General features: G+C 41.7%; 1 protein-coding gene across 3 annotated transcripts in view; it reads right to left on the reverse strand.

Annotated features, from left to right (window-relative positions):
• Window positions 1-26,545, reverse strand: part of naf1 (nuclear assembly factor 1 homolog (S. cerevisiae)) — a 227,405-nt gene that overhangs the window by 112,307 nt on the left and 88,553 nt on the right. For all 3 annotated transcript variants that reach the window (XM_063045031.1, XM_063045032.1, XM_063045033.1), the window contains exon 4: window positions 24,894-24,987. In XM_063045031.1, coding sequence (XP_062901101.1) covers window positions 24,894-24,987 — 94 coding nt within the window. The remainder of the gene's footprint in view (window positions 1-24,893; window positions 24,988-26,545) is intronic.

Here is a 26,545-nt window from a genome sequence, read left to right on the forward strand (position 1 = left end):
AGTCTGTGGAAAATAACATAGAAATGCAGCAAAGGCTCCATTAAAAATTGAAAAGACACTTAACTACAAATCACAGCCATATGAAACGTAAATGTGTTGATTATTTTAAATGGTGATTGGAATCTCAAAACCACAGAATAAAGCTTTTGTTAATAAAGTCACGGTCAGTAAAAAGTTTCAGGGAACAAGTTATTTAGTGGCAGACTTATTACCCAGAAAAGGAAAAGTCACACAATTGGCGAGAACCTAATAATGCCAGCGTGTAAAATTATAGTGGGTAAAATGCTAGGGCAAGATGTAGTCCACGAAATTGAAAAGGGTTCACTCTCAAACAGTACAGTAAGTCGATGCATTGACAAAAGTCACATGATGTTGAAGAGGCTTTGTGTGATAAACTGAAAAACAGTTTCTCTATCCAGTTGATGAGTCAACAAATTTCACCAATAAATGTCATGTTGTAGCATTTGTAAACCAGTAATTTAACAGAAATTCATTATGTATGCATTATGAGTTTTTAAAACTTACGAAAGGGAGAGAAAGATTAATTTCAATAAAGATAATGTAAACTTAACTACCTGTTTTGTTCAAGAAGGGATGGTTAAAAATTCATTCTCTACTCAAGAACATTGATAATTATTTTTTGATTATTATATCTACAACTTACTGATCACACCAACGTTCCATGTGCTGTAGATATAATAATTTTTACTCTGGGGTTTCCTGAGACTTGAAAATTATTTTAAGGATTCCTCCAGAGCAAAAAGGTTGAGAAAGGCGCATCTGACCACTCATGCCCTCAACATCACTCCTCTGTCGGCCCGGCCACTCCTCTGAAATGCCAGTTACTAATGTGTTTAGTATACTTGGAGTTTCGTGCTTGTGGTATGATTGAACCTACACAAACACGTAAGCAGTAGATATCTGCCTCAAACCCTTCATTCAAGGGCTGCACCACGATCCACACCCGGTCACATCTGGATAGAAAATTCAAAGTCAGCACAAAGCTAGCATAATCCATATCACAGAGTGGTAAGTTAGCAAGAGTTTGCAGGAAATGAAATCTCTTCAAAACTCATGTCATACTTCCAACCTGTGATGGAGAGGATAAAGACTTCTGGGAGCACAGACAACATTTTTTCAAGCACAGGAATGGAGGTGTAACAAAGTTGTTCTAGAGCACACAGTAATTAATGTGTGGAGCATGGCCAAGTGGTTAGGGCGTTGGACTGGCTAATCTGAAGGTCGTGGGTTTGAGCCTTGGCCGGGGCAGCCTGTGTGTCCTTGAGCAGGGCACTTAACCACACAATGCTTCAGTCTACCAGCTGAGAATGGGTACCAACAAAAATGCTGGGGGTTAACCTCGTTATAGACTGGCGTCCTATCCGGGAGGGGGGGGGGAGTCTCGTACTTTCAGTCGCTTCACGCCACGGAGACTGGCATAAGCACTGGCTTGATGGGCCACAAGGCTCGTGACAGACTTTAAACATAGTAATTAAGGGGAGAGTTAACAGCAAAAGTCTAATTGTACAATCTGGTCTGCGCCAAGTGCATCGAGATGCAGCTCCTAAGGGACCGCGTTACGGAACTGGAGCTGCAGCTCGATGACCTTCGTCTGGTCAGGGAGAGTGAGGAGTTAAGAGAGGAGTTGCAGGCAGGTGGTCACGCCGGGGCCATGGGAGGCAGACAAGTGGGTCACAGTTAGGAGGAGGAAGGGGAAGAGTCAGGTAATAGGGAGTACACCGGTGGCTGTGCCCCTTAACAATAGGTACTCCTGTTTGAGTACTGTTGGGGGGGACAGCTTACCCGGGGGAAGCGACAGTGGCCGTGCCTCCGGCACAGAGTCTGGCCCTGTAGCTCAGAAGGGTAGGGCAAGGAAGAGGAGGGCAGTTGTGATAGGGGACTCAATAGTAAGGGGGTCAGATAGGCGATTCTGTGGACGCAGTCCAGAGACCTGGATGGTAGTTTGCCTCCCTGGTGCAAGGGTCCAGGATATTTCTGATCATGTCCAAGATACCCTGAAGTGGGAGGGTGAGGAGCCAGAGGTCGTGGTACATATAGGTACCAATGACATAGGTAGGAAAAGGGATGAGGTCCTGAAAGGAGAATATAGGGAGCTAGGAAGGGAGTTGAGAAAAAGGACCGCAAAGGTAGTAATCTCGGGATTACTGCCTGTGCCACGCGACAGTGAGAGTAGGAATGTGATGAGGTGGAGGATAAATGCGTGGCTGAGGGATTGGAGCAGGGGGCAGGGATTCAAGTTTTTGGATCATTGGGACCTCTTTTGGCGCAGGCGTGACCTGTACAAAAAGGACGGGTTACACTCGAATCCTAGGGGGACCAATATCCTGGCAGGGAGATTAGCGGGGGCTACTGAGGTGACTTTAAACTAGAATGGTTGGGGGGTGGGAATCAAATTAAAGAGGCTAGGCGTGAGGAGGTTAGTTCACAACAGGGGGATGGGAACCAGTGCAGAGAGACAGAGGGGTGTAAAGTGAGGGTAAAAGCAAAAAGTACTAAGCAGAAAAGTAAAAGTGGCAGGCCAACAAATTCAGGGCAAGCATTAAAAAGGGCCACTTTTCAACATAATTGTATAAGGGCTAAGAGAGTTGTAAAAGAGCACCTGAAGGCTTTGTGTGTCAATGCAAGGAGCATTCGTAATAAGGTGGATGAATTGAAAGTGTAGATTGTTATTAATGATTATGATATAGTTGGGATCACAGAGACATGGCTCCAGGGTGACCAGGGATGGGAGCTTAACGTTCAGGGATATTCAATATTCAGGAGGGATAGACATGAAGGAAGGGGAGGTGGGGTGGCGTTGCTGGTTAAAGAAGAGATTAACACAATAGAAAGGAAGGACATAAGCTGGGAAGATGTGGAATCGATATGGGTAGAGCTGCGTAACACTAAGGGGCAGAAGACGCTGGTGGGAGTTGTGTACAGGCCACCTAACAGTAGTAGTGAGGTCGGAGATGGTATTAGACAGGAAATTAGAAATGTGTGCAATAAAGGAACAGCAGTTATAATGGGTGACTTCAATCTACATGTAGATTGGGTGAACCAAATTGGTAAAGGTGCTGTGGAAGAGGATTTCTTGGAATGTATGCGGGATGGTTTTTTGAACCAACATGTCGATGAACCAACTAGAGAGCAGGCTATTCTGGACTGGGTTTTCAGCAATGAGGAAGGGTTAATTAGCGATCTTGTCGTGAGAGGCCCCTTGGGCAAGAGTGACCATAATATGGTGGAATTCTTCATTAAGATGGAGAGTGACATAGTTAATTCAGAAACAAAGGGTCTGAACTTAAAGAGGGGTAACTTTGAAGGTATGAGACGTGAATTAGCTAAGATAGACTGGCAAATGACACTTCAAGGATTGACGGTGGATATGCAATGGCAAGCATTTAAAGGTTGCATGGATGAACTACAACAATTGTTCATCCCAGTTTGGCAAAAGAATAAATCAAGGAAGGTAGTGCACCCGTGGCTGACAAGAGAAATTAGGGACAGTATCAATTCCAAAGAAGAAGCATACAAATTAGCCAGAGAAAGTGGCTCACCTGAGGACTGGGAGAAATTCAGATCAGCAGAGGAGGACAAAGGGCTTAATTAGGAAGGGGAAAAAAGATTATGAGAGAAAACTGGCAGGGAACATAAAAACGGACTGTAAAAGCTTTTATAGGTATGTAAAAAGGAAAAGACTGGTAAAGACAAATGTAGGTCCCCTGCAGACAGAAACAGGTGAATTGATTATGGGGAGCAAGGACATGGCAGACCAATTGAATAATTACTTTGGTTCTGTCTTCACTAAGGAGGACATAAATAATCTTCCAGAAATAGTAGGCGACAGAGGCTCCAGTGAGATGGAGAAACTGAGCAAAATACATGTTAGTAGGGAAGTGGTGTTAGGTAAATTGAAGGGATTGAAGGCAGATAAATCCCCAGGGCCAGATGGTCTGCATCCTAGAGTGCTTAAGGAAGTAGCCCAAGAAATAATGGATGCATTAGTGATAATTTTTCAAAACTCATTAGATTCTGGACTAGTTCCTGAGGATTGGAGGGTGGCTAATGTAACTCCAATTTTTAAAAAAGGAGGAAGAGAGAAACCGGGGAATTATTGACCGGTTAGCCTAACGTCGGTGGTGGGGAAACTGCTGGAGTCAGGTATCAAGGATGTGATAACAGCACATTTGGAAAGCGGTGAAATCATCGGACAAAGTCAGCATGGATTTGTGAAAGGAAAATCATGTCTGACGAATCTCATAGAATTTTTTGAGGATGTAACTAGTAGAGTGGATAGGGGAGAACCACTGGATGTGGTATATTTGGATTTTCAAAAGGCTTTTGACAAGGTCCCACACAGGAGATTAGTGTGCAAACTGAAAGCACACGGTATTGGGGGTAAGGTATTGGTGTGGGTGGAGAATTGGTTAGCAGACAGGAAGCAAAGAGTGGGAATAAACGGGACCTTTTCAGAATGGCAGGCGGTGACTAGTGGGGTACCGCAAGGCTCAGTGCTGGGACCCCAGTTGTTTACAATATATATTAATGACTTGGATGAGAGAATTAAATGCAGCATCTCCAAGTTTGCGGATGACATGAAGGTGGGTGGCAGTGTTAGCTGTGAGGAGGATGCTAAGAGGATGCAGGGTGCCTTGGATAGGTTGGGTGAGTGGGCAAATTCATGGCAGATGCAATTTAATGTGGATAAATGTGAAGTTATCCACTTTGGTGGCAAAAATAGGAAAACAGATTATTATCTGAATGGTGGCCGATTAGGAAAAGGGGAGGTGCAACGAGACCTGGCTGTCATTATACACCAGTCATTGAAAGTGGGCATGCAGGTACAGCAGGCGGTGAAAAAGGCGAATGGTATGCTGGCATTTATAGCGAGAGGATTCGAGTACAGGAGCAGGGAGGTACTACTGCAGTTGTACAAGGTTTTGGTGAGACCACACCTGGAGTATTGTGTGCAGTTTTGGTCCCCTAATCTGAGGAAAGGCATCCTTGTCATAGAGGGAGTACAAAGAAGGTTCACCAGATTGATTCCTGGGATGGCAGGACTTTCATAGAAGAAAGACTGGATGAACTGGCCTTGTACTCGTTGGAATTTAGAAGATTGAGGGGGGATCTGATTGAAACGTATAAAATCCTAAGGGGATTGGACAGGCTAGATGCAGGAAGATTGTTCCCGATGTTGGGGAAGTCCAGAACGAGGGGCCACAGTTTGAGGATAGAAGGGAAGCCTTTTAGGACCGAGATTAGGAAAAACTTCTTCACACAGAGAGTGGTGAATCTGTGGAATTCTCTGCCACAGGAAACAGTTGAGGCCAGTTCATTGGCTATATTTAAGAGGGAGTTAGATATGGCCCTTGTGGCTACGGGGATCAGGGGGTATGGAGGGAAGGCTGGGGCGGGGTTCTGAGTTGGATGATCAGCCATGATCATAATAAATGGCGGTGCAGGCTCGAAGGGCCGAATGGCCTACTCCTGTACCTATTTTCTATGTTTCTATGAATATGCAAACCTGGGTAAAAAAGACTCCATCCATTGGCAAGAGTGGATCAGCTCCTTTGGACCTAAATTGGATGGAACATAGTGGTTTTATTACATTAAAATGCGGGAAGTAAAAGAGATTTGGCAATGCAAGGCAACGTTATCTACTAACTGCACCACTGTGACATACTGGAGATTTTGACAGAGAACAACAAAAAGTTACTTCAGAAGATTAGTTTACCGTATTGGTATCGAGATTTGAAATAGTCAAAGAATTTGCAAACTCGTGTCTTCTAAGAAATATAATGCATTCTATTTCAGGGAATTTTGTCAACCTATTCATTAACAATAATTTCAAGGATCAATGCTTTTAAAACACTGCATTCTTTGTCAGCAACACAATACATTTATGATCCCATTGACAACATACTACTGAGCTATCTTTCAAATGAAGGTTTAAAGAGGTTGCATTTACAATGTGTGTTCAGATGAACCACAGATGAGTGTTAATTGGCTGAAATAAAAATCTCCATCGGTTGACATTTGCTCTAATGAGAGCAATCATTTTGAACTTGTTTGTAACGTCTCTTAAAGCAATATGTTTTACATGTCAAATATATATACTGGCTTTATGCACCTTATTTTGCTAATTTTTAACTGGTTAAGAAAAACAAACTGTCCTGACATTCCTATTAAATTCAATATACACTTTTTTTTTGCTGTTGAATGTAAATATAAAGATCATAATTTTGTTTATTTTATTTCATAGCCATTGAGACTTAAAGCACAGAGTCCGGCAAAGCACAGCATGAAAAATTTCAGAATCAGATTTAATATCACTGGAGAAGCTGACAGTGATGCAGGTGGATGCTTTCCTGGTGTCATGGATTACTGACTACCTGACTGGCAGACCACAGTACGTGTGCTTGTAACACTGTGTGTCCGACAGAGTGATCAGCAGCACTGGGCTCCACAGGGGACTGTCTTGTCTCCCTTTCTCTTCACCATTTACACCTCGGACTTCAACTACTGCACAGAGTCTTGTCACCTTCAGAAGTTTTCCGATGACTCTGCCATAGTTGGATGCATCAGCAAGGGAGATGAGGCTGAGTACAGGGCTACGGGAGGAAACTTTGTCACATGGTGTAAGCAGAATTATCTGCAGCTTCATGTGAAAAAGACTAAGGAGCTGGTGGTAAACCTGAGGAGAGCTAAGGTACCGGTGACCCTTGTTTCCCTCTAGGGGGTCAGTGTGGACATGGTCGAGGATTACAAATACCTGGGGATACGAACCGACAATAAACTGGACTGGTCAAAGAACACTGAGGCTGTCTACAAGAAGGGTCAGAGCCCTCTCTATTTCCTGAGGAGACTGAGGTCCTTTAACATCTGCCGGACGATACTGAGGATGTCCTACAAATCTGTGGTGGCCAGTGCTATCATGTTTGCTGTTGTGTGCTGGGGCAGCAGGCTGAGGGTAGCAGACACCAACAGAATCAACAAACTCATTCGTAAGGCCAGTGATGTTGTGGGGATGGAACTGGACTCTCTCACAGTGGTGTCTGAAAAGAGGATGCTGTCCAAGTTGCATGCCATCTTGGTCAATGTCTCCCATCCACTACATAATGTACTAGGTGGGCACAGGAGTACATTCAGCTGGAGACTCATTCCACCGAGATGCAACACAGAGCGTCATAGGAAGTCATTCCCGCCTGTGGCCATCAAACTTTACAACTCCTCCCTTGGAGGGTCAGACACCCTGAGCCAATAGGCTGGTCCTGGACTTATTTCATAATTTACTGGCATAATTTACATATTACTATTTAACTATTTATGGTTCTATTACTATTTATTATCCATGGTGCAACTGTAACGAAAGCCAATTTCCCCGGGATCAATAAAGTATGACTATGACTATATGTTGTGAAATTTGTTATTTTGTGGCAAGAGTACATCACAATACATATCAAACACTATAAATTACAATAAGTATATATAAAAAATAAATTAAATCAGTGCAAAAAGAGAGGAAAAAGTAGTGAGGTAGTGTCATCGATTCATTGTCCATTCAAAAATCTGATGGCGGAAAGGAAGAAACTGTTCCTGAAACAATGAGTGCATGTCTTCAGGCTCCTGCATCTCCTCCCTGATGATAGCAATGAGAAGAGGGAAATTCCTGAGTGATGGGGGTCCTTAATGATGGATATCCCTTCTTTGAGGCATCGCTCTTTGAAAGTATCCTCAATACTGGGGAGGCTAGTGCCCATGATGACACTACAGCCGAGTATACAACTTTCTTCAGCTTTTTTCTATGCTATTCAGTAGCCCCTCCATACCAGACGTGATGCAACCAGTCAGAACACCTCTGAAAATTTGTGAGCATCTTTGGTGACATACCAAATCTCCTCAAACTCCTAATGAAATATAACCGCTGTCTAACTACTTTGTAATTGCATCCATATGTTGGACCCAGGATAGATCTTCATAGTTGACACCCAGGGACTTGAAAGTCCACACCCTTTCCACTGCTTATCCCTCGATAAGGACTGGTCTGTGTTCCCTGTCTTGCCTTCCTGAAATCCACAATCAATTCCTTGGTTTTACTACCACTGAGTGAAAGGCTGTTGTTGCAACCCCACTCAACCAGCTGAAGCATCTTGCTCCTGTACATCTTCTTGTCACCATCCAAAATTCTACCAACAATAGTTGTGTCATTGGCAAATTCATAGATGACATTTGAGTAGTGCCAAGCCACACAGTCATGTGTGTAGAGCAGGGTTCCCAACTTTTTTAAAGCCATTGACCATTAGCATTCAGCAAGGGGTCTGTGGACCCGAGGTTGGGAACCCCTGGTGCAGAAAGAATAGAGTAGTTTTCACTTTAAAGGAGAAAAATAGTCCAAACAGGAAAATAATTTTATAAGACCTAAACTAGAAATGCATATTAATTCCAAAATGTTAACACATAGTGACATTTATATTAGAAACTGTCTTAAATGTGCACACCACCCACCGCTTACTTAGATATACAAGGACACAGTTTTGGAGAATGTTAATGTTCTTGATGTCAGTTGATGAAATAAATATGGTGGCAGTGGGTGGGAGTTCTTCAGAGTTGAAATCGTAATTCATGGTACAGGTTTTCCCTGCCATCCGAAGGTAGAGCGTTCCTATGAAACGGTTCGTAAACTGAAATATCGTAAAGCAAAGAAGCAATTACCATTTATTTATATGGGAAAATTTTGTAAGCGTTCACAGACCCAAAAATAACCTACCAAATCATGCCAAATAACACATAAAACCTAAAATAACAGTAACATATAGTAAAAGCAGGAATGATATGATTAATACACAGCCTATATAAAGTAGAAATACTTTTCCATAATCATTACTGCACTGTTCTCCGTAGCGAAAATGTCACGCAAGTGCTCTCGGCAGAAAATCTCACGCAAGCGCTCTCCAGTAACCTTTAAGCTATGAAGCTGCCAAATCATACCAAATAACACATAAAAATACACAGCCCACATAAAGTAGAAATAATGTATGTACAGTGTAGTATTACTTACCGTAATCGGGAAGCCAGCTTGCTGAGCACACTGATGATGGTGTGTTAGACTGACTCGTCGGAGTTTGGGTGGTGCAGTGGCCCCCACCCTCCAGGCCGCTGACTGATACATTGTCGCGAAGCATGCAGGAGTCCAGCGGTAGTCGGGCGGCACACAACACATATTTAAGAAAAAACCCGAAATAAACATGCTAACTAATTAGGTGCCGCCTGGCACATAATTGTCGGCTCAGATCAGTGCCGATTGCATCGCCTCTGATCTGGGCCGACCTGTACGTGTGGGGCGGCACCTAATTAATTAGAAAGTTTATTTCGGCTTTTTTCTTAAAGATGTACTGTGTGTCTCCCAGCTACCGTTGCATTCTCCGCGAATCGGTATCTGTCCGTAGCCTGGGGGTTGGAGTGGTGGGACACTGGGATGTCATCTCGTCCTCTGTTTCCATTAGAGCAGGTGGCTCATCTTCTCCTATGACTGCCCGCCTCAATGTCGGAAGGTCGAGGTTCGTCATCTGCTGTGGCTGATGTGGAAGGCTTGACTGCAGAGCCTCGCGCATTTTTCTATAATACAGTTCACTGTAAGGACTGAAACTATCTTGCAAATATCCTCTAAACCGACGTACCCTTTCAAAATTAAAGTCGTACTTTATCATTGCAGCGAAAATCTCACGCAGTGGCTTCACGTTCATTTCGCTACTGCATTCGGTTTCGATTGTTATCCTTTCCTCTTCCAACTGCATCAGCTCTTCATCTATCAGTTCTTGGTCATGGGATGCCAAAACCTCTTCAACATCATCTTCGTCAGCTTCCACAAGTCAAACTCACTTTGTCCTTACTTTGTTCATCACGATCGAAACGCTTAATTATGTCTAGTTTTACGCTAAATGTAACACCCTTACGAGCTCTTTCAGGCTCTTCCAATACCTCAGAACTCATCTTGCAAACGGCTGATCAGTGCAACATGTTAGAGAAATGTCGTTCCGAATCCGGGGGAGAGCGGCTGCTCGGGGCGCGTGCGGCTTTTTATCGCGCACTGATTTTTTTCGTAACAGTGAAAACACCTTCTGAAAGTGAAAACAGGGTACTGATGTAGGTCTTTCATAACGGTGAGGTTTCGTAAAGCGAACATTCGAAAAGCAGGGGACACCTGTATTGTAAAATTTTAGATTCCACAAAAATAAGCTGATAAACACTTATCTGCTTTTGAATATATTAACGACATGAGCAACAATTGACCTTATCTGAACCAATACCTACATTAATTATACTACTTATTTTGCTTTTTTGTTTTCCATGGTCCTTAACGGTTATAAACTGTTCTTGACAAAATTAAGAACTATTTTACTCTTCCTATTGATGCCACGTTGTTTTTACCTCCAAATCTAAAGTAAAAGTGGAGTCTAAAAACACAAGTTAACAAAAGCAAAGAGAATCACAAGATATGGAATCAATCACATAGAAGAATTTCATAATTAAGTTTCTGTCAGCTCCAAGTAAATCCAGTCAGTCTCAGTTACATACTGTATTTATTCACCGTAGACCAGCAAATTATTATTTTTCAAGTGTCTATCTAATCCACTTGTGTGGCTTGAATAATTCCATTTCCACCACTCCCACTGGCAAATTGTAACCACCAATAATCGGAACTTCCTGACTGACAACTACATGGAAAGCGAAGAGTTTCCCTTAAGCTAGGCTGTCTAAACCATTAAAGATCTTCTTGTAAGGAGTACAACTCCAGTGTTCTAACAGTTGAAAACCCTTGTCCTTGGCCACAATGTAGAAAATACTTTCTGTACCCTCTTTTATTTTTGCTTAAGTATGGTGCTCAGGGTTGCATGCAAAAGGCCAAATGCATGTTATATCCAAGTTCAACATAACCACCCTGCTGTGAATATTTAGACTTGATGGATCTAAGCACATGGAATTAAAAAATGCAAAGGTGTGATCATGTACGTTTTCAAAAAGAGTATGATTGGGAATACTAAAACAATGTAAGTTTCCTCCTACTTAATGATATTTTCTTTCCAAAACAAACATAGAAACCAGGAAACCACTACCCGAATGACTGGAAGCAAAAGGGAACATGTTATTGTATTTTTTGTTTGAGTGAAGTTATGAGACTATGATTTATCAGGGTAATTAGATGCAACTCTACAATCATTATTCATTCTATCGTCAAACAAAAAGGTACAGCATAGTAGCACAGTGGTTAACACCACGCTTTACAGTACCAGCAACCTGGGTTCAATTCCCACTGCTACTCGTAAGGAGACCGCATGGGTTTCCTCCAGGTGCTCCGGTTTCCTCCCACATTCCAAAGACATACTGGCTCGTAGGTCAGTGGACATTGTAAATTGTCCCGTGATTAGGCTAGGATTAAATTGGGGGATGGCTGGGTGGCACGGCTCGAAGGGCCAGAAGGCTCTACACCGCGCTGTATGTCAATAAATAAATAAACAAACAAACAAACACGTCTTCAAATTCTGATACTTTGGATAACAGAAAATTGCGTATTAAATCAATACTGACACAGAAAGCACTTGGGCTGATTTAGAATAGAATAATTTTGAAAGAATAGGACAACAGATACCTTAATTGCACAAGATTCTGGATAATACCAACAACCAAATCAGTCAATCCACTCACCCAAGATGAGATTACATGATTAAGAGCCTAAAAATGTAATGTGACCATGTTAAAATTGGCAGAACAACTCAAAGGCAGCAAGAACACATGCAGAGAGCTGTCTAGAAAACTCAGAGAACATACAAGACTCGTGTAGTAGGTATCTTCTGTGTCTTTTTTAAACCAGCAGAAACATTTATCTATTCCTCCCTCACCCCCATGTGTATTTACAAAATATGTAATGGAACCACCCTTTCAAAAGAGGTCACCTGCTTCTGTTGTTTCATTCTTTCAGCTGAAAAGAAAGTACACGTCTGCTTTCAGTTGAGTTTATTACTCTGAAAAGCAAAAACATTTTTACATCTGTATTTAATAATTGCATAAATTTTGTCTTAAAAATGAGTACGAAAAGACACTGCACCATCCAGCCTATCACTGGAGCATGTTAAAAATATATTCCATCTTCCTGTCTGGATGATAGCACCCATCTCATATAAATCTGAACAATTTCTGCACCCAATTCTCCCATCAAAAACAAGTGCTCTGGGCAGGCTCCTCATATTCTCCACTTCACCTAACTCCACTCTCCCACTCACTGCCTCTCTTCCAGATCAGCTATACGTTTTTTTACTCTTGGTTCGATGTCGCCAACACTGAGCCCCCGAGGAGAGCTGCTGGAGCAGCCTGCACCTTGGTCATCTCTGAGGCTGAAGTATGCAGGTGTTTCCAACAAGTGGACAGGTGCAAGGCTGTGGGACCGGATGACATCCCAAGATGGGTACACAGAGTATGCATGGCACAACTGCCAGGTGTGTCTGCAGAAATTTTTAATCTCTCTCTCTGCCAGTGAAGAGTGCCCTCCTGCTTCAAAACATCCACCATTGTTCCTATACCAAAAAAAACCAAGGTAACATGTCTGAACGACCGGCGTCCTGTCACACTCACCTCAAAATGCTTTGAGAGGCTGGTCAAGGACTACATCTGCAGCATGCTGCCACCCACACTGGACCCCCTACAATTCACCTACTGACACAACCAATCGACAGATGACACAATAGCCACTGCTCTACACACTGCCCTTACACATCTGGAGAAGAATGATGCTTATGTGAGAATGCTGTTCTTGGACTACAGTTCAGCATTCAACACCATAATTCCCTCGAGGTTCATCAAGAAGCTCAGAGACCTCGGCCTTCACTCTGTGTCCATTATTAAGGTCCTCCAGCACCCAGGACATGCCTTTTTCTCACTGTTACCATCAGGTAGGAGGTACAGAAGCCTGAAGGCACACACTCAACAATTCAGGAACAGCTTCTTCCCCTCTGCCATTCTATTCCTAAATGGACGTTGAACCCTTGGACACTACCTCATTTTTTTTTGAAACATATAGTATTTCTGCTTTTTTCACGATTTTTACGTATACTGTATAAAGTATACCGAATAACATTTACTTATTTATTTACTTTTTTTTCTTCTTCTATATTATGTACAGTATTGCATTGAACTGCTGCTACTAAGTTAACAAATTTCATGTCACATGCCGGTGATAATAAACCTGATTCTGATTCTTCTGATTCTGCCTTGTGTACCAGGATCCTGGACATCCCGTCAGATCTCCGGCGGGTGGTAAGAGTGGGCTCCCTCACCTCTGCCCCTCTGACCCTCAACACAGGTGCCTCTCAGGGCCGTGTCCTAAGTCCCCTCCTTTATTCTCTGTATACCTATGACTGCATCGCCACCCACAGCTCCAATCTGCTAATTAAACTTGTTGATGACACCACATTGATTGGCCTTATCTCAAATAATAATGAGGCATCCTACAGAGAGGAAGTCATCACCCTAATACAGTGGTGTCAAGAAAACAACCTCTCCCTCAATGTCGCAAAAAGAAAGGAGCTAGTTGTGCACTACAGGAGGAATGGAGACAAGCTAACCCCTATTGACATCAATGGATCTGGGGTTGAGAAGGTGAACAGCTTTAAGTTCCTCGGCATAAACATCACTGAGAATCTCACGAGGTCTGCACATACTGACAGTGTGGCGAAAAAAACACAACAGTACCTCTTTCACCTCAGACGATTGAAGAAGTTTGGTATGGGCCCCAAATCCTAAGAACTTTCTACAGGGGCACAATTGAGAGCATCCTGACTGGCTGCATCACTGCCTGGTATGGGAGCTGCACTTCCCTCAATAGGAGGACTCTGCAGATTGTGGTGCGGACAGCCAGCGCATCTGTAGATGTGCATTTCCCACTATTTGGGACATTTTCAAAGACAGGTGTGTAAATAGGGCCAGAAGGATCATTGGCAATCAGAGTCACCCTAACCATTAACTGTTCCAGCTGCTATCATCCAGGAAACAGTACCGCATCATAAAACCCAGGACCAACAGGCTCCGAGACAGCTTCTTCCACCAGGCCATCAGATTGATTAATTCAAGTTGATACATTTGTATTTCTATGTTATATTGACAGTCCTGTTGTACAAACTATTTATTATAAATTACTACAAATTGCATATTGCACATTTAGACGGAGACATAACATAAAGATTTTTACTCATGTATGCAGATGTGCAGCAACTTGAAACAGGCACTCAGAAGCAAGCAAGAACATTCTGAAGGCCACTGACTGAGAAGGAACACATGTGTAACCGCATATGACTGGAGTGTATGGTCTCCAGCTACTGTGCTAGCAGTAAAATGGGTAACATTAGACAACAAAGATTTGCTTCCTGAATACTTCTGGGTGTACCTGATAGACTTTGGGCTGCTGATCATGAAAATCACCATGAAATTTCCCTATCACGCAACTTTTTTTAAAAATCGCCTGTATTTGTTATTTCAATTCATAATTCAAGTCAATTAAAATATTGCTCACAATGTGATCTGTAAAGTTTTCTCTCTTAGGCGGGGCAAATGCTGCATGGCAAGACAGGTCTCAGAAATGTTATAAAAGTATCACACATACACCGATCTAGACATTGCATTTACATGCTTATCAATTTACAATCACATTGATGCACATGCTCTACGCACATAGCATATTGCGTGTACTCATTATAATAACGTAACTGTACTTTCAGGAATATTTGTGTTAGCAAAATGTCTTGCCAATGTTGCAATAGATGAGATACATTCTGCTATATTTGTGGAGAGTACACACTTAAATCCCAAAGATGGAGCATGAGTCCTTTTATTAAGAAAGCCTATGATCTCTACTTTGAGTGTAAAATTGGTGACCAAGACAAAGACTGGTCTCCTCACATTTGTTGCGCAACCTGCACTGTCGATATTACAGCTTGGTTCAGAGGCAGAGGTAATTTATTTGTATCTAGGGGAGATCTAGTGCGACTAGGGTTAGGAACTAGATATGTTGAGCGTGGTGCGATATGGCTCAGAGCAAGCTCCGCCAAGCAGCCTGCTGCTATTATACTCCAAGGCATTTTTTAAAATTCCATGCCATCAGTTTGAAGGAATTTGTCCATAAAAAATACATTTGGGGCAACTACTATCCCCAGTTCTTATTCTGCACTCAATACCAACAATCACCGTCAGCTTTATATTCCTCTTGCATTAATTCTTCAAAGAAACTCTCTGATCCTTCATTCCACTATAACATGCAATCCAATACCACAGATGTCTGCTGGATTAAAATGTATTAACAAAGTACGCAATAAGCAGTGTGCACACACAAGAAAAGTATCTTGAACAGACTTTTCCTCTAGCTACAAAGTATAAAAATCTGTTTCTGCTTCAGTGCAAAAAAAAAGGTTGCAGATTAGCACACAATCAAGACTAAGAATTACTAAATTAAATAGAAATTCTGTATACAACTCAGTCCATGACAGGCAAAGTCCTCCCCACCACTGAGCACATTTACATGGAGCACTGCCACAAGAAAGCAGCATCCATCGTTAAAGACTCCCACCATTCAAACCGTGCCCTCTTCACTACTACCATCGGGTAGGGAGTATAGAAGCCGAAGGACCCTCAGCACCATGTACACAAACAGCTATTATTTTACAACCCCCAGGCTCCTGAACCAGCGTGAATAACTTCATTCACTACTACTCTGACTTGCAGACTCACTTTCAAGAATGCCTTACAACTTATGTTCTCAGTATTATTTTTATTTAGTTTCTCTTCTTTTGCACATTAGTTGTTCTGTCAGCCTCTGTTGGATTATGTAGAGTTTATCATAAAATTCTATTTTATTTAATTTTTCCCTGTCAATGCCTGCAAGAAAATGAATCTCAAGGTAGTTGAATTTTGAAATATTTAAAAAAATATATTATGATTTTACTGATTGCCACTCCAGGAAGCAGACTTCATTTATGATTCAAATTGCAATAAACACAAGTTAAATTGGCAAACTCTGAAAATTAGTAAACAACACGAAAACTGAGTGTGTAATTAACCTAAACATATTTATTACAATGTAGGGAGAATTTTTCTTTCACGCTACAAATGTCATAAATATTTTCCAAGACTTGCATTCTTTATTTGCTTGGGAAGATTTACATAAAGTATTATATAGCAGGGTATTATTTAATAAATAAATTGCTTGTCATTGCTTATTGTTTTAGTTTTAACCATCTACTCTATTCTTTGTTCTCATAGTTTACACCATAAAGCTCAATGCAATCAACCCGGTGATGCACTGCCCAGGTACATGAAAATACCAAGAAAATTATTGATCGTTACATTCCAATCAGTTCACAGAAGCTTTCATGTCCAAAAACAGTATTTCAGAACTAGTTGATCCTTGATGCTCTTTTGACATAGGAATGTGGGAGGAACCTGAAGCACCCAAAGGAAACCCATGCGGTCATAGGGAGAACGTACACACTCCATGGGACAATGGTGAGAATTGAACCCGGGTCGCAGGCGCTGAAAAGTGTTACTCTAACTGCTACACTACCACGCCGCCCCGCCCCGCCCCCATCCCCATACTGTTTATATTGCTACTGTGTCTTGCATACTGTTTATACAGATCAAATCATTACACAGTGCATTCAGCTGGAATAAGATAAAACAAAACAATGTAAAAGCTACTAAAAAAGTGCAGTGCAGTCAAATTATAAAGGCCAAGATCATAACAAGGTAGATTGTGAGTCTAAGAGTCCAATTATCATACAAGGGATCTGTTCAAGAGTCTGATTACAGTGGGTTAGCAACTGTCCTTGAGCCTAGTGATGGTGCTGTCTGTGTGATTGTTAGGTTAATAGGTTGTTGTAAATTGCCCTTGTTGAGAACAATAATAGATGGAATGGGATTTTGGCCGACACCAGCCCCCTAGGCCTGAGTTGACATAATAGTAGTAGAATGGGATTCATGGGATTTCTCTGGGAGCAGCATGGTCTCTGAGAGCTGAATGACCACCTTCTGTGTCATAGGAATATGAGATTCCAAGAGTAAAAGCAAAAGTGAAAATCAGGTCTGGTGAATGTTCTGTTCCAGAGATCGTGGGCCTGTTCAGGTCTATTTCCCAGTCACAGAGAAGCCATGCCTGTAGGGGAAACTCATTTTGCAGCTGGAGAAGGAGGTGGAAAAGACTGTTCTTTGGACATGGCATCTGTCCATTGATTCAGTCAGGGTGAAGGAATTAATACTTCAATGTTCTTAGCAACCGTTTCCTTAGTGTGCAGTGGATGAGGAAAGTTCGAAGTAAATTTATCATCAAAGTACTTGTATGTCATCCTATTCTATCCTGAGATTTATTTTCTTGCAAGTGTTCACAGTAGAGCAACAATATACCATAGATCAATGAAAAACTACACCCAAGTAACCAATGTACGAAAGAAGACAAACTGTGCAAATACAAAAAGAAACAAATAGTAACAATGGGTAAATAATTAATGCGAGAAGATGAGTTGTAGAGTCCTTGTAAGTGAGTTCATAGGTGGTGTTCAGTGATCGGCTCAGTGTTGTGGTGTGTGAACTTATCCATTGTGGTTCAGGAGCCTGATGGTTGACGGGTAATAACTGTTCCTGAACCCGATGGCCTGGGACCTGGGGCTCCTGTACCACCTCCTTGATAGCAGCAGTGAGAAGAGAACAATGGCCTCATTGGTGTGTCTTGATGATAGACGCTGCTTTCTTATTCTTTGTAAATGCGCTCAGTGATGGGGAGGGCTTTTCCTGTGATGAACAGTGCTGTATCCATCTCTTTTTGTAGGTTTTTCCACTCTTGGGCATTGGTTTTGACATAGCAGGCTATGATAATCTCCAGTCAGGATAATCTCCACTATGTGCATCTATAGAAGTTTGTCAAAGTTTTAGTCAGACAGTCAGTCAGTGGGTGCCGTCCCGAATCTGGGATTGGTGGCTGTGCACCTCCATCTTCTTCGATCTTGCAACAGCACAGAGTACAGCCTCTCCTCCAGTTTGTTCTCACTGGCCGCCTTGGCACCGCCCGCCGCCGTCCCCACTGAACTCGAGCCCGAGGCCATATCGGCCTCCAGCCATGGCCGCTTCTTCGAGCTCAGCCCTTCCTTAGGCGGAGGCCTTGGGCAGGTCCAGGCACACGGTGCAGCGCCCAAGTTCATTATGTCTCTTCTAACTAGGTGCATAGCATACAATTCGTAGATACGTGGTGAGGCTTTAATCTTCCACGGAAGATGGCCGCTGGCTCACAAGGAGCTCATCCGCCTTTTGTCAGGTCTTGCTTTTTTTTTAGTCCTGCTGGGTGTCCTCACACCCTCTTCACCAGACTAAGTCCGGTGGGGCAGCCGGCCCAAGTCGCCAACCACTCAACCACGGCCCCTGGCCAAGCGCTGGGCGCCCACCCCCTGCTGAATCTCACTGAGCGCCCGGCGCCCGCGCAAAAAACCATGGTCGGGTGCCATGCAAAACACCGTCAGTTTTAGATAATATGCCAAATCTGTGAAAACTTCTGGTATGATAATGCCAAGGAATTTAAAGTTATTGACTGTCTCCATCTTTGATTGCCTAATGAGCTTGGGCTACCACACGGTAGGCTTATTCAGAAAGTTAGAAGGCATGGGATCCAGGGAAGTTTGGCCAGGTGGATTCAGAATTGGCTTGCCTGCAGAAGGCAGAGGGTGGTGGTGGAGGGAGTACATTCAGATTGGAAGATTGTGACTAGTGGTGTCCCACAAGGATCTGTTCTGGGATCTCTACTTTTCGTGATTTTTATTAACGACCTGGATGTAGGGGTAGAAGGGTGGGTTGGCAAGTTTGCAGACGACACAAAGGTTGGTGGTGTTGTAGATAGTGCAGAGGATTGTCAAAGATTGCAGAGAGACATTGATAGGATGCAGAAGTGGGCTGAGAAGTGGCAGATGGAGTTCAACCCAGAGAAGTGTGAGGTGGTACACTTTGGAAGGACAAACTCCAAGGCAGAGTACAAAGTAAATGGCAGGATACTTGGTAGTGTGGAGGAGCAGAGGGATCTCATGGTACATGTCCACAGATTCCTGAAAGTTGCCTCACAGGTGGATAGGGTAGTTAAGAAAGCTTATGGGGTGTTAGCTTTCATAAGTCGAGGGATAGAGTTTAAGAGTCGCGATGTAATGATGCAGCTCTATAAAACTCTGGTTAGGCCACACTTGGAGTACTGTGTCCCGTTCTGGTCACCTCACTATAGGAAGGATGTGGAAGCATTGGAAAGGGTACAGAGGAGATTTACCAGGATGCTGCCTGGTTTAGAAAGTATGCATTATGATCAAAGATTAAGGGAGCTAGGGCTTTACTCTTTGGAGAGGAGGAGGATGAGAGGAGACATGATAGAGGTGTACAAGATAATAAGAGGAATAGATAGAGTGGATAGCCAGCGCCTCTTCCCCAGGGCACCACTGCTCAATACAAGAGGACAATGCTTTAAGGTAAGGGGTGGAAAGTTCAAGGTGGGATATTAGAGGAAGGTTTTTTACTCAGAGAGTGGTTGGTGCGTGGAATGCACTGCCTGAGTCAGTGGTGGAGGCAGATACACTAGTGAAGTTTAAGAGACTACTAGACAGGTATATGGAGGAATTTAAGGTGGGGGCTTATATGGGAGGCAGGGTTTGAGGGTCGGCACAACATTGTGGGCCGAAGGGCCTGTACTGTGCTGTACTATTCTATGTTCTATGTTCAAAGCAACCTTCTTAATTGTACAAAAAAATGGAAGTCCCAACTTAGAATGAGCATTGAAAAAAATTTGCAAGTCAGGAACCCCAAACACAAGTTATCAATTTACCTTAATTGCATATTTTAAAAAACTTCACAAATCTCTTGTTTTTTTTTAAAACAATCTAGCAAACTACATTTCAGTTATAATTTGTTACTGCTAATTAGTGACAAGACAGGACAACATTAATGTGATTGCTAAGCTATATTCTACTCTGTGAATGGACAAGCAACACTGAGGAGATATTTGAGTGAAATATGAACAGTACAAAACTAAGGAGTGCAAACATTCTGTGTCAGACTATACAAATATTGATTCCAAATATATAATCTAGTAAATAAGCTAGAGTAAGCTGTGTGTGTGTTACTGTTCAAAATTATTCTAACAATTAAAAATTCAGACAACACAAGTCACCTTATCTCATTAAGGACTACAGCTTATTCAGGCCAACTGTTATATAAAAAGGACAATAAACATTGATTACTGCAATTAAGTTAATATTTTTCACTTTAACAAACAAGCTTTCTGGAATGTCCCCCTGCCAAGTGGATCACATATGCTCTAAGTACAATATCTAATACAACTTCCTTGGAGACACACACAGGTCCTTCTCAACAGAAACTGTTGCCAGGCTCCATATCATAGTCACAAGCTAATCTGAAGTATCATCAAATAATAATCAGGAAAATGGAACACCGTTAAGATCAACACAATTCTGTACTTCATAAATTTCCTACTGAATGATGAAAATCTTGATTTAATAATACTTACATCAACATATTACATATGTTGCAGTAGCACTAATGCGCCAACATTACTGCTACTGCAATATATAAAGAAAATGTTGAATATACCTTCTGGGCTAGGTACGTTCTAACAGGGAGCAACAGGGTTAATGTTTTAAGTCAATAACCTTTCATCAGAACCGGAAGGTGTTGGAGATTTTAAAAGGTAATTTAAGTTACAGAGAAAGAGGTAGGAGGGAAGAGTGCAGAGAGAACAAAAGGTTTATAATAGGGTAGCAACCAGATGAAACTGAATGACATAACAGTTGAAAGGACTGGCTGAAAAGGTGGTATAAAGTCTACGACAGGGGTGGCGAACTTGTGGCATATGTGCCCACGGTAGCACACACAAAGATTGTGTGGGCATGCATCATGCAGCTCTGTCCCTCAATTCTTTAAAATCCACCCATAATAAAAAGATATATAGTGATTACCTTTACTGCCAAATGAGGCAGCAAATCGCGTTTTTACAAGCTGAGAGCTATGCTGTGCACATAAGTATCTGGATCACAAACAGATGGGCCAGTTGGCTTTGTTTTCCTGCTTAAATTTTTTCTTCTTTCAGTTATGAGTGAACACAAGATAATCAGTGATAATAATGGTAGATAATGTATGCAGTTTAGCATCCCATGAATACTTATTTTTCAGTTGTCTTTTTAAAGATTAATATTAGTATTAATTTTTGAACAGGTTTTCTAAATTTAATTTCAATGTCTCTGTAATACTTCTTTTAATAGTAAAACAATTGGTAAAGCAATTAATAGCAAAACAAATAATACATGTAAATGAGCAACAGGATGCTTCCTTTTTTCTTAAAAAAATCCACAATTATTGTTAATAATTCAATAATCAATGATAACCTCTGTTCAAATTACCAGAGCACAAGAATTTTTTTTTTAGAAGATTGCCATCAATTAGGGCACACACTCTCAAAAAGTTTTGTCACCCCAACCTCAGGAAAAGTCAGGCTTGTATTCAGTAGCATTCAGAAAGTGACTTGATGGAACAAACAAGATCCTGAAGGGTCTTGGCAGGCTAGATCTGGAGATGATGTTTCCTCTTAGAAGTAAATATGGAACTGAAGGCCCCTTTAATAAAGCAGAAATAATAACAAATATTCTCTCTGAGAAGCCTGAATTTTCCCTAAATCTGTTATTCTTGTCTTTTATTCTGACAGGAACATACAAGCTCTATATTCTCATAACTTCACTTTTAAAGGCCTCCCTCTTTACCAAGTACACCTTTTCTAGAAAACAACCTGTCCCATTACACACTTGCCAGATCCTTTCTGATACCATCAAAATTGGCCATTCACAATCTCAACTCAAGGACCAAACCTATCCTTTTCCATAACTACCTTGAAACGAATGGCATAATGATCACTAGATACGAAGTTTCCCCTACACAAATTTGTCATCTATCCTGTCTCATTCCCTAATAGAAGATCTAGTCACATACTCACTCTAGTAGTGACTTCCATAGATTGATTAAGAAAAGTTTCCTGAACACAATTAACAAACTCTTTCCCATTCAGTCCTTTTACAGTATGGGAGTCCCAGTCAATATGTGAAAAGTTAAAATCACCCACTATCTCAACCTTGTTTCTTGCAACAGTATGCAATCTTTCTACAAATTTGCTCCTCTAAATCGCACAGATTGTTATGTGGTCTATAATATAATCTCATTAATGTGTCCATATCTTTCTTTTTCCTAAATTCTACCCATAAAGCCTCACTCAACAAGCTCTCCATTCCGATCTGTCTGAGCACTGCTGTAACATTTTCCATGCCTAGTAATGTCATTCCTCGCTCTTTAATCCTCCCCACTCTTTAACGTCTAAAACAATGGAACCCAGAACACTCAGCTGCCAGTTCTGTCCCTCCTATAAACAAGTCTTGCTAATGGCTGGAATGTCATAATTCCACGTGCTGATCCATGCCCTACGCTCATCAGTCTTTCCTACACTACTCCTAGCATTGAAGAATATGCAGCTCGGAACATGAGTCCCACCATGCTGAACTTTTTGATCCCTGACTTTGTATATCGGCTGGCTTAATAATGTCTTTCTCTCCAATCACTCCACAATCTGTTCTGGCACTCTGGTTCCCACCCCCTTACAACTCTAGTTTAACCCCCACCCCACCACAATATGAGCAAACCTTCCTGCTAGGGAACTAGTCACCCTCCAGTTCAGCTACAAACTGTCCCTTCTGTACAGGTCTCAACTTCCCTGGAAGAGAGGCCAATGATCCAAAATTTTGAAGCCCCCAACTCTTGCACCATCTTCTTACCACACGCCAGACTGTAATGGACTACCTATTTCAGATCCCACTAACACATAGCATGGGTATCAATCCTGAGATCACATCTCTGGAGGTTCTGCCTTTTAACTTGGCACCTAATCCCCTGAACTCACTTTGCAGGATCTCATCACCCCTCCTACCCATGTCGTGGGTCATGAGGTCATGGCTCATTCTCCTACACTCCAGGGAATAAATACCCAGCACGGTCAACCTCTCCATTCAAGTCAAGCCCTCCAGTCCAGGCCACATCCTCATAAATCTCTTCTTCACCCTCTCCAGCTTGACAATGCCTATCCTATAACAGGGTGACCAAAGCTGTACACAATACTCCAAGTATGCCCTCACCAATAATGTTTCTACTCCCAAACTCAATGCCTTGCCTGATGAAAGCATTTAGCATGCCTTCACCACCCTATCGATATATGCAGCCATTTCAGTGAACTGTGCACCTGAACTCCCACTGTAGTAGACCCTCTATTCCACAATACTTGTCAGTGACTTGCCCTGTGTAGGTCCTACCCTGGTCTGAATATTCAAAATGCATCACCTACAATTATCTAAGTGGAAAACCATTTGCCATTCCTCCACCCATTGCCCCAACTGATCAAAACCTCTTTGTAATTCATTATAACCTGCCCCATTATTAAAAGACCTCCTTAATTTAGTATCATGAGCAAACTTGAGAATCGGGCCATGTACATTCATATACAAATTATTTACATAAATAATGAATAACAGAGATCCAAACACCGATCCCCGGGGTACGTCACTGGTTGCAGGCCTCCAGTCAGAGAATCAACCTTCAACCATCACCCTCTGTTCCTATCACCAAGCCAATTCTGATCACACCTCACAAGCTCCTCCCGAATCCCATGTGTCCTAACCTTACAGATCAGTCTGCCATGCAGAATCTTGCCAAGGGTTTCATGTAAGTCCAGACAGACAACATCTACTGCTCTATCTTCATCTATCCCCTTTGTTAACTCTTCATAAAATTCAAAAGACATGTCAAACATGATCTCTCACGCACAAAACTATACTGATTATTGCTGAATATCACGACTACTCAAGAGATGGTAGATCCTGTCCCTCAGAATTACCTCCAGTAACATCCCTACATCTGAAGTCAGGCTCCTTTTGAACAACGGAACAACATTAGCTACCCTCCAATCTCCTAGAACTTCACTAGCTGTATCAATAAAGCAAACATATCTACAAGGGTCTCTGTAATTTATGCCCTGGCCTCCCATAAGCTCCACGGATGCACTTAGTCAGGCCCTGGGGATCTGCCCACCTTAATGTGCTTCAAGGCTGCAAATACCTTCTTCCTACTAATACGCGTATGTTCCAAACCTCACAACTTATGACCCTAATTTCTTTGGTTTCCATGATATTCTTAGTAAACACCGGGGACAAATAGACATTAAAAATCTCAGCTATCTCTTGTGCTTCATACATCGGTAGCCTTGATGGCCTTTAAGATGACCTAGTGTCTTGTCACACTTTAATGTTAGTATACCTGAAGAACCTATTGGGATTATCTTAAACTCTGCCTGCCATTTCCATCTCATCTTCTTTTTGCCCTCCTGATTTCTCCCTTAAGCCTGCTCTTAAAAAAATTTATATTCATCAAGGGATTTCTTCGCACTCAGCTATTTAAGTACAACGTCTGCTTCCTTCTTTCTCCAGACTAGAGTCTTGATATGTCATCAGCCAGGGTTCCCTGAACTTGGTGTGTCCCCACTAAACCTAACAGGAATACACTGCCCTTGAACGAAAAAAAATGCCTGGCATTCTGAGCATGGTCAAAGGCAAGCTGTCAGTGAACAATCCCCCAGATTGTCAAACTGAAAGACCCTCCTTAAAAATAAATGCAATATTATGCATCACTATAAAGAACTGATATAAATGCTGATATTTTTATGTGCTACATTACCCAAGTACAGTGAAGGGTGATGATTTCTTCAATTGATGTATAAATTCACTTACCGAGTTGATCAATGATACTGGAAACAATCCCAATGGGCTCCAGTTGTACCTCTTCAGTGAGAACAATACTTATTTCTTCAACTTTTGGCAAATCCTGATTTAAAAAAAAATCAATACAATTTAAGTCTTTAATATATTAAACTGCCAGTAGCCACAGAAAACAGGATGCACACCTAATTTTGTATTCTTTCTTTGAATAATCATAGTACATCTTATTGCTGCAATAACATGTTCTACTGTAAGAGTTTGGTAAATTGTTAATAATGGTTGTGCTTACCACTTGAAAAATCCCATGAATCTTCATACTGCTGTTGCATTCACTGAGACTTCAATTTCAAGACACATACTAAGATTTATATAATCCCTAAGTAATGTGATAAGATGATGGCACTCAACAACGTGACCTAAAAACTACTAATAAACATCTGAAATTCAGTATCTGCCACATACTCAACACAGATCCTGAGAACTATACTGCTCACTGATTGCCAAGTCTACCTGAGGTTCACCACCAGTCAGAGATGACCAACATAAATATGCAAACTATAGATGGAGGTGAAAGAAAGCCAGCTGTACAGTTTTCCTAACATGAAACCAGTGTTAAGTAAAAGATCTTACTGTCTCTTCATTTGGCATGCAAATATATTCACATTTTAGGTGAGATATTAATTTGCAGGTCTACAGGAAAATAAGAGGTGGGTTGGAACTTACGAAATTGCTCTTTTGGGAGCCCACGTGGATCTGATGGTCATCGTCTGTGTTGTAATAACCACGATACCATAAAATCATAAGAGATGACAAATCGAGTCGGCCATTCAAACCCTTAAGCCTGTTCCATCATTCAATAGGATCACAGCTGATCCAGTATCTCAACCATTTCCTCTCCTCATTATCCTCTGTTCCCTGAGCAGAAATCAATGTTAATCTTACATATACATAAATTATTCTACCACCACTGTTGTCTGTGGCAAGAAGCTCCAAAAACTTACTACGTCCAAAGGAAGAAATTCTTCCTCAACTCAAGACTTAAATGGGCATTCCCTTATTCCAAGACCACGTGCTCTGGTTCAAGTCTCTTCCAGAAGAACTATCTTAGCTTGCCCCCTAAGAGTTTTATGCTTCACAAAAGATTACTTCCCATTCACCTAAACTCCAATTGAGTCTTAGTCAATTCAACCTTCCCTTAAAGGACAATCTATACCTAAGAATCATCTTAATGAACCTTCTCTGAACAGCTTCCAATGAAATAACATTTTTGAAAATAAGGAGACTAAAATTACTTGCAGTACTCTAGATGTGGTCTTCATTGGTGCCTTGCAAATTTGCAGTAAGATGCTCTGACTTTAATACCTCAGCACTGCCCCCATCTCCCCTTAAAATGAGCTAATATTCCGCTCACTTTCCTATTTGTTATACATTCATGCTAGCATTGTGATTAATTCAAAAAGACCCACAAATCTCTGTGTTCTTTCTGCAGTTCCTATTCTCCCTTCCAAAATGAACAATTTCATAATTTCTCATTGTTATACTCTATTTTCCCAGTTACTTAACTTTTGAATAACTCTCTACAAACAGCTTGCATCCTTCTTGCAGCTCTAGTTTCAAATTATTTTTACTTCATCACAAAACTGACTACTATATGTTTGCTTCCT

The sequence above is a fragment of the Mobula hypostoma genome, chromosome 4 (assembly GCF_963921235.1).
Source record: "Mobula hypostoma chromosome 4, sMobHyp1.1, whole genome shotgun sequence".
Classification (NCBI taxonomy): domain Eukaryota; kingdom Metazoa; phylum Chordata; class Chondrichthyes; order Myliobatiformes; family Myliobatidae; genus Mobula; species Mobula hypostoma.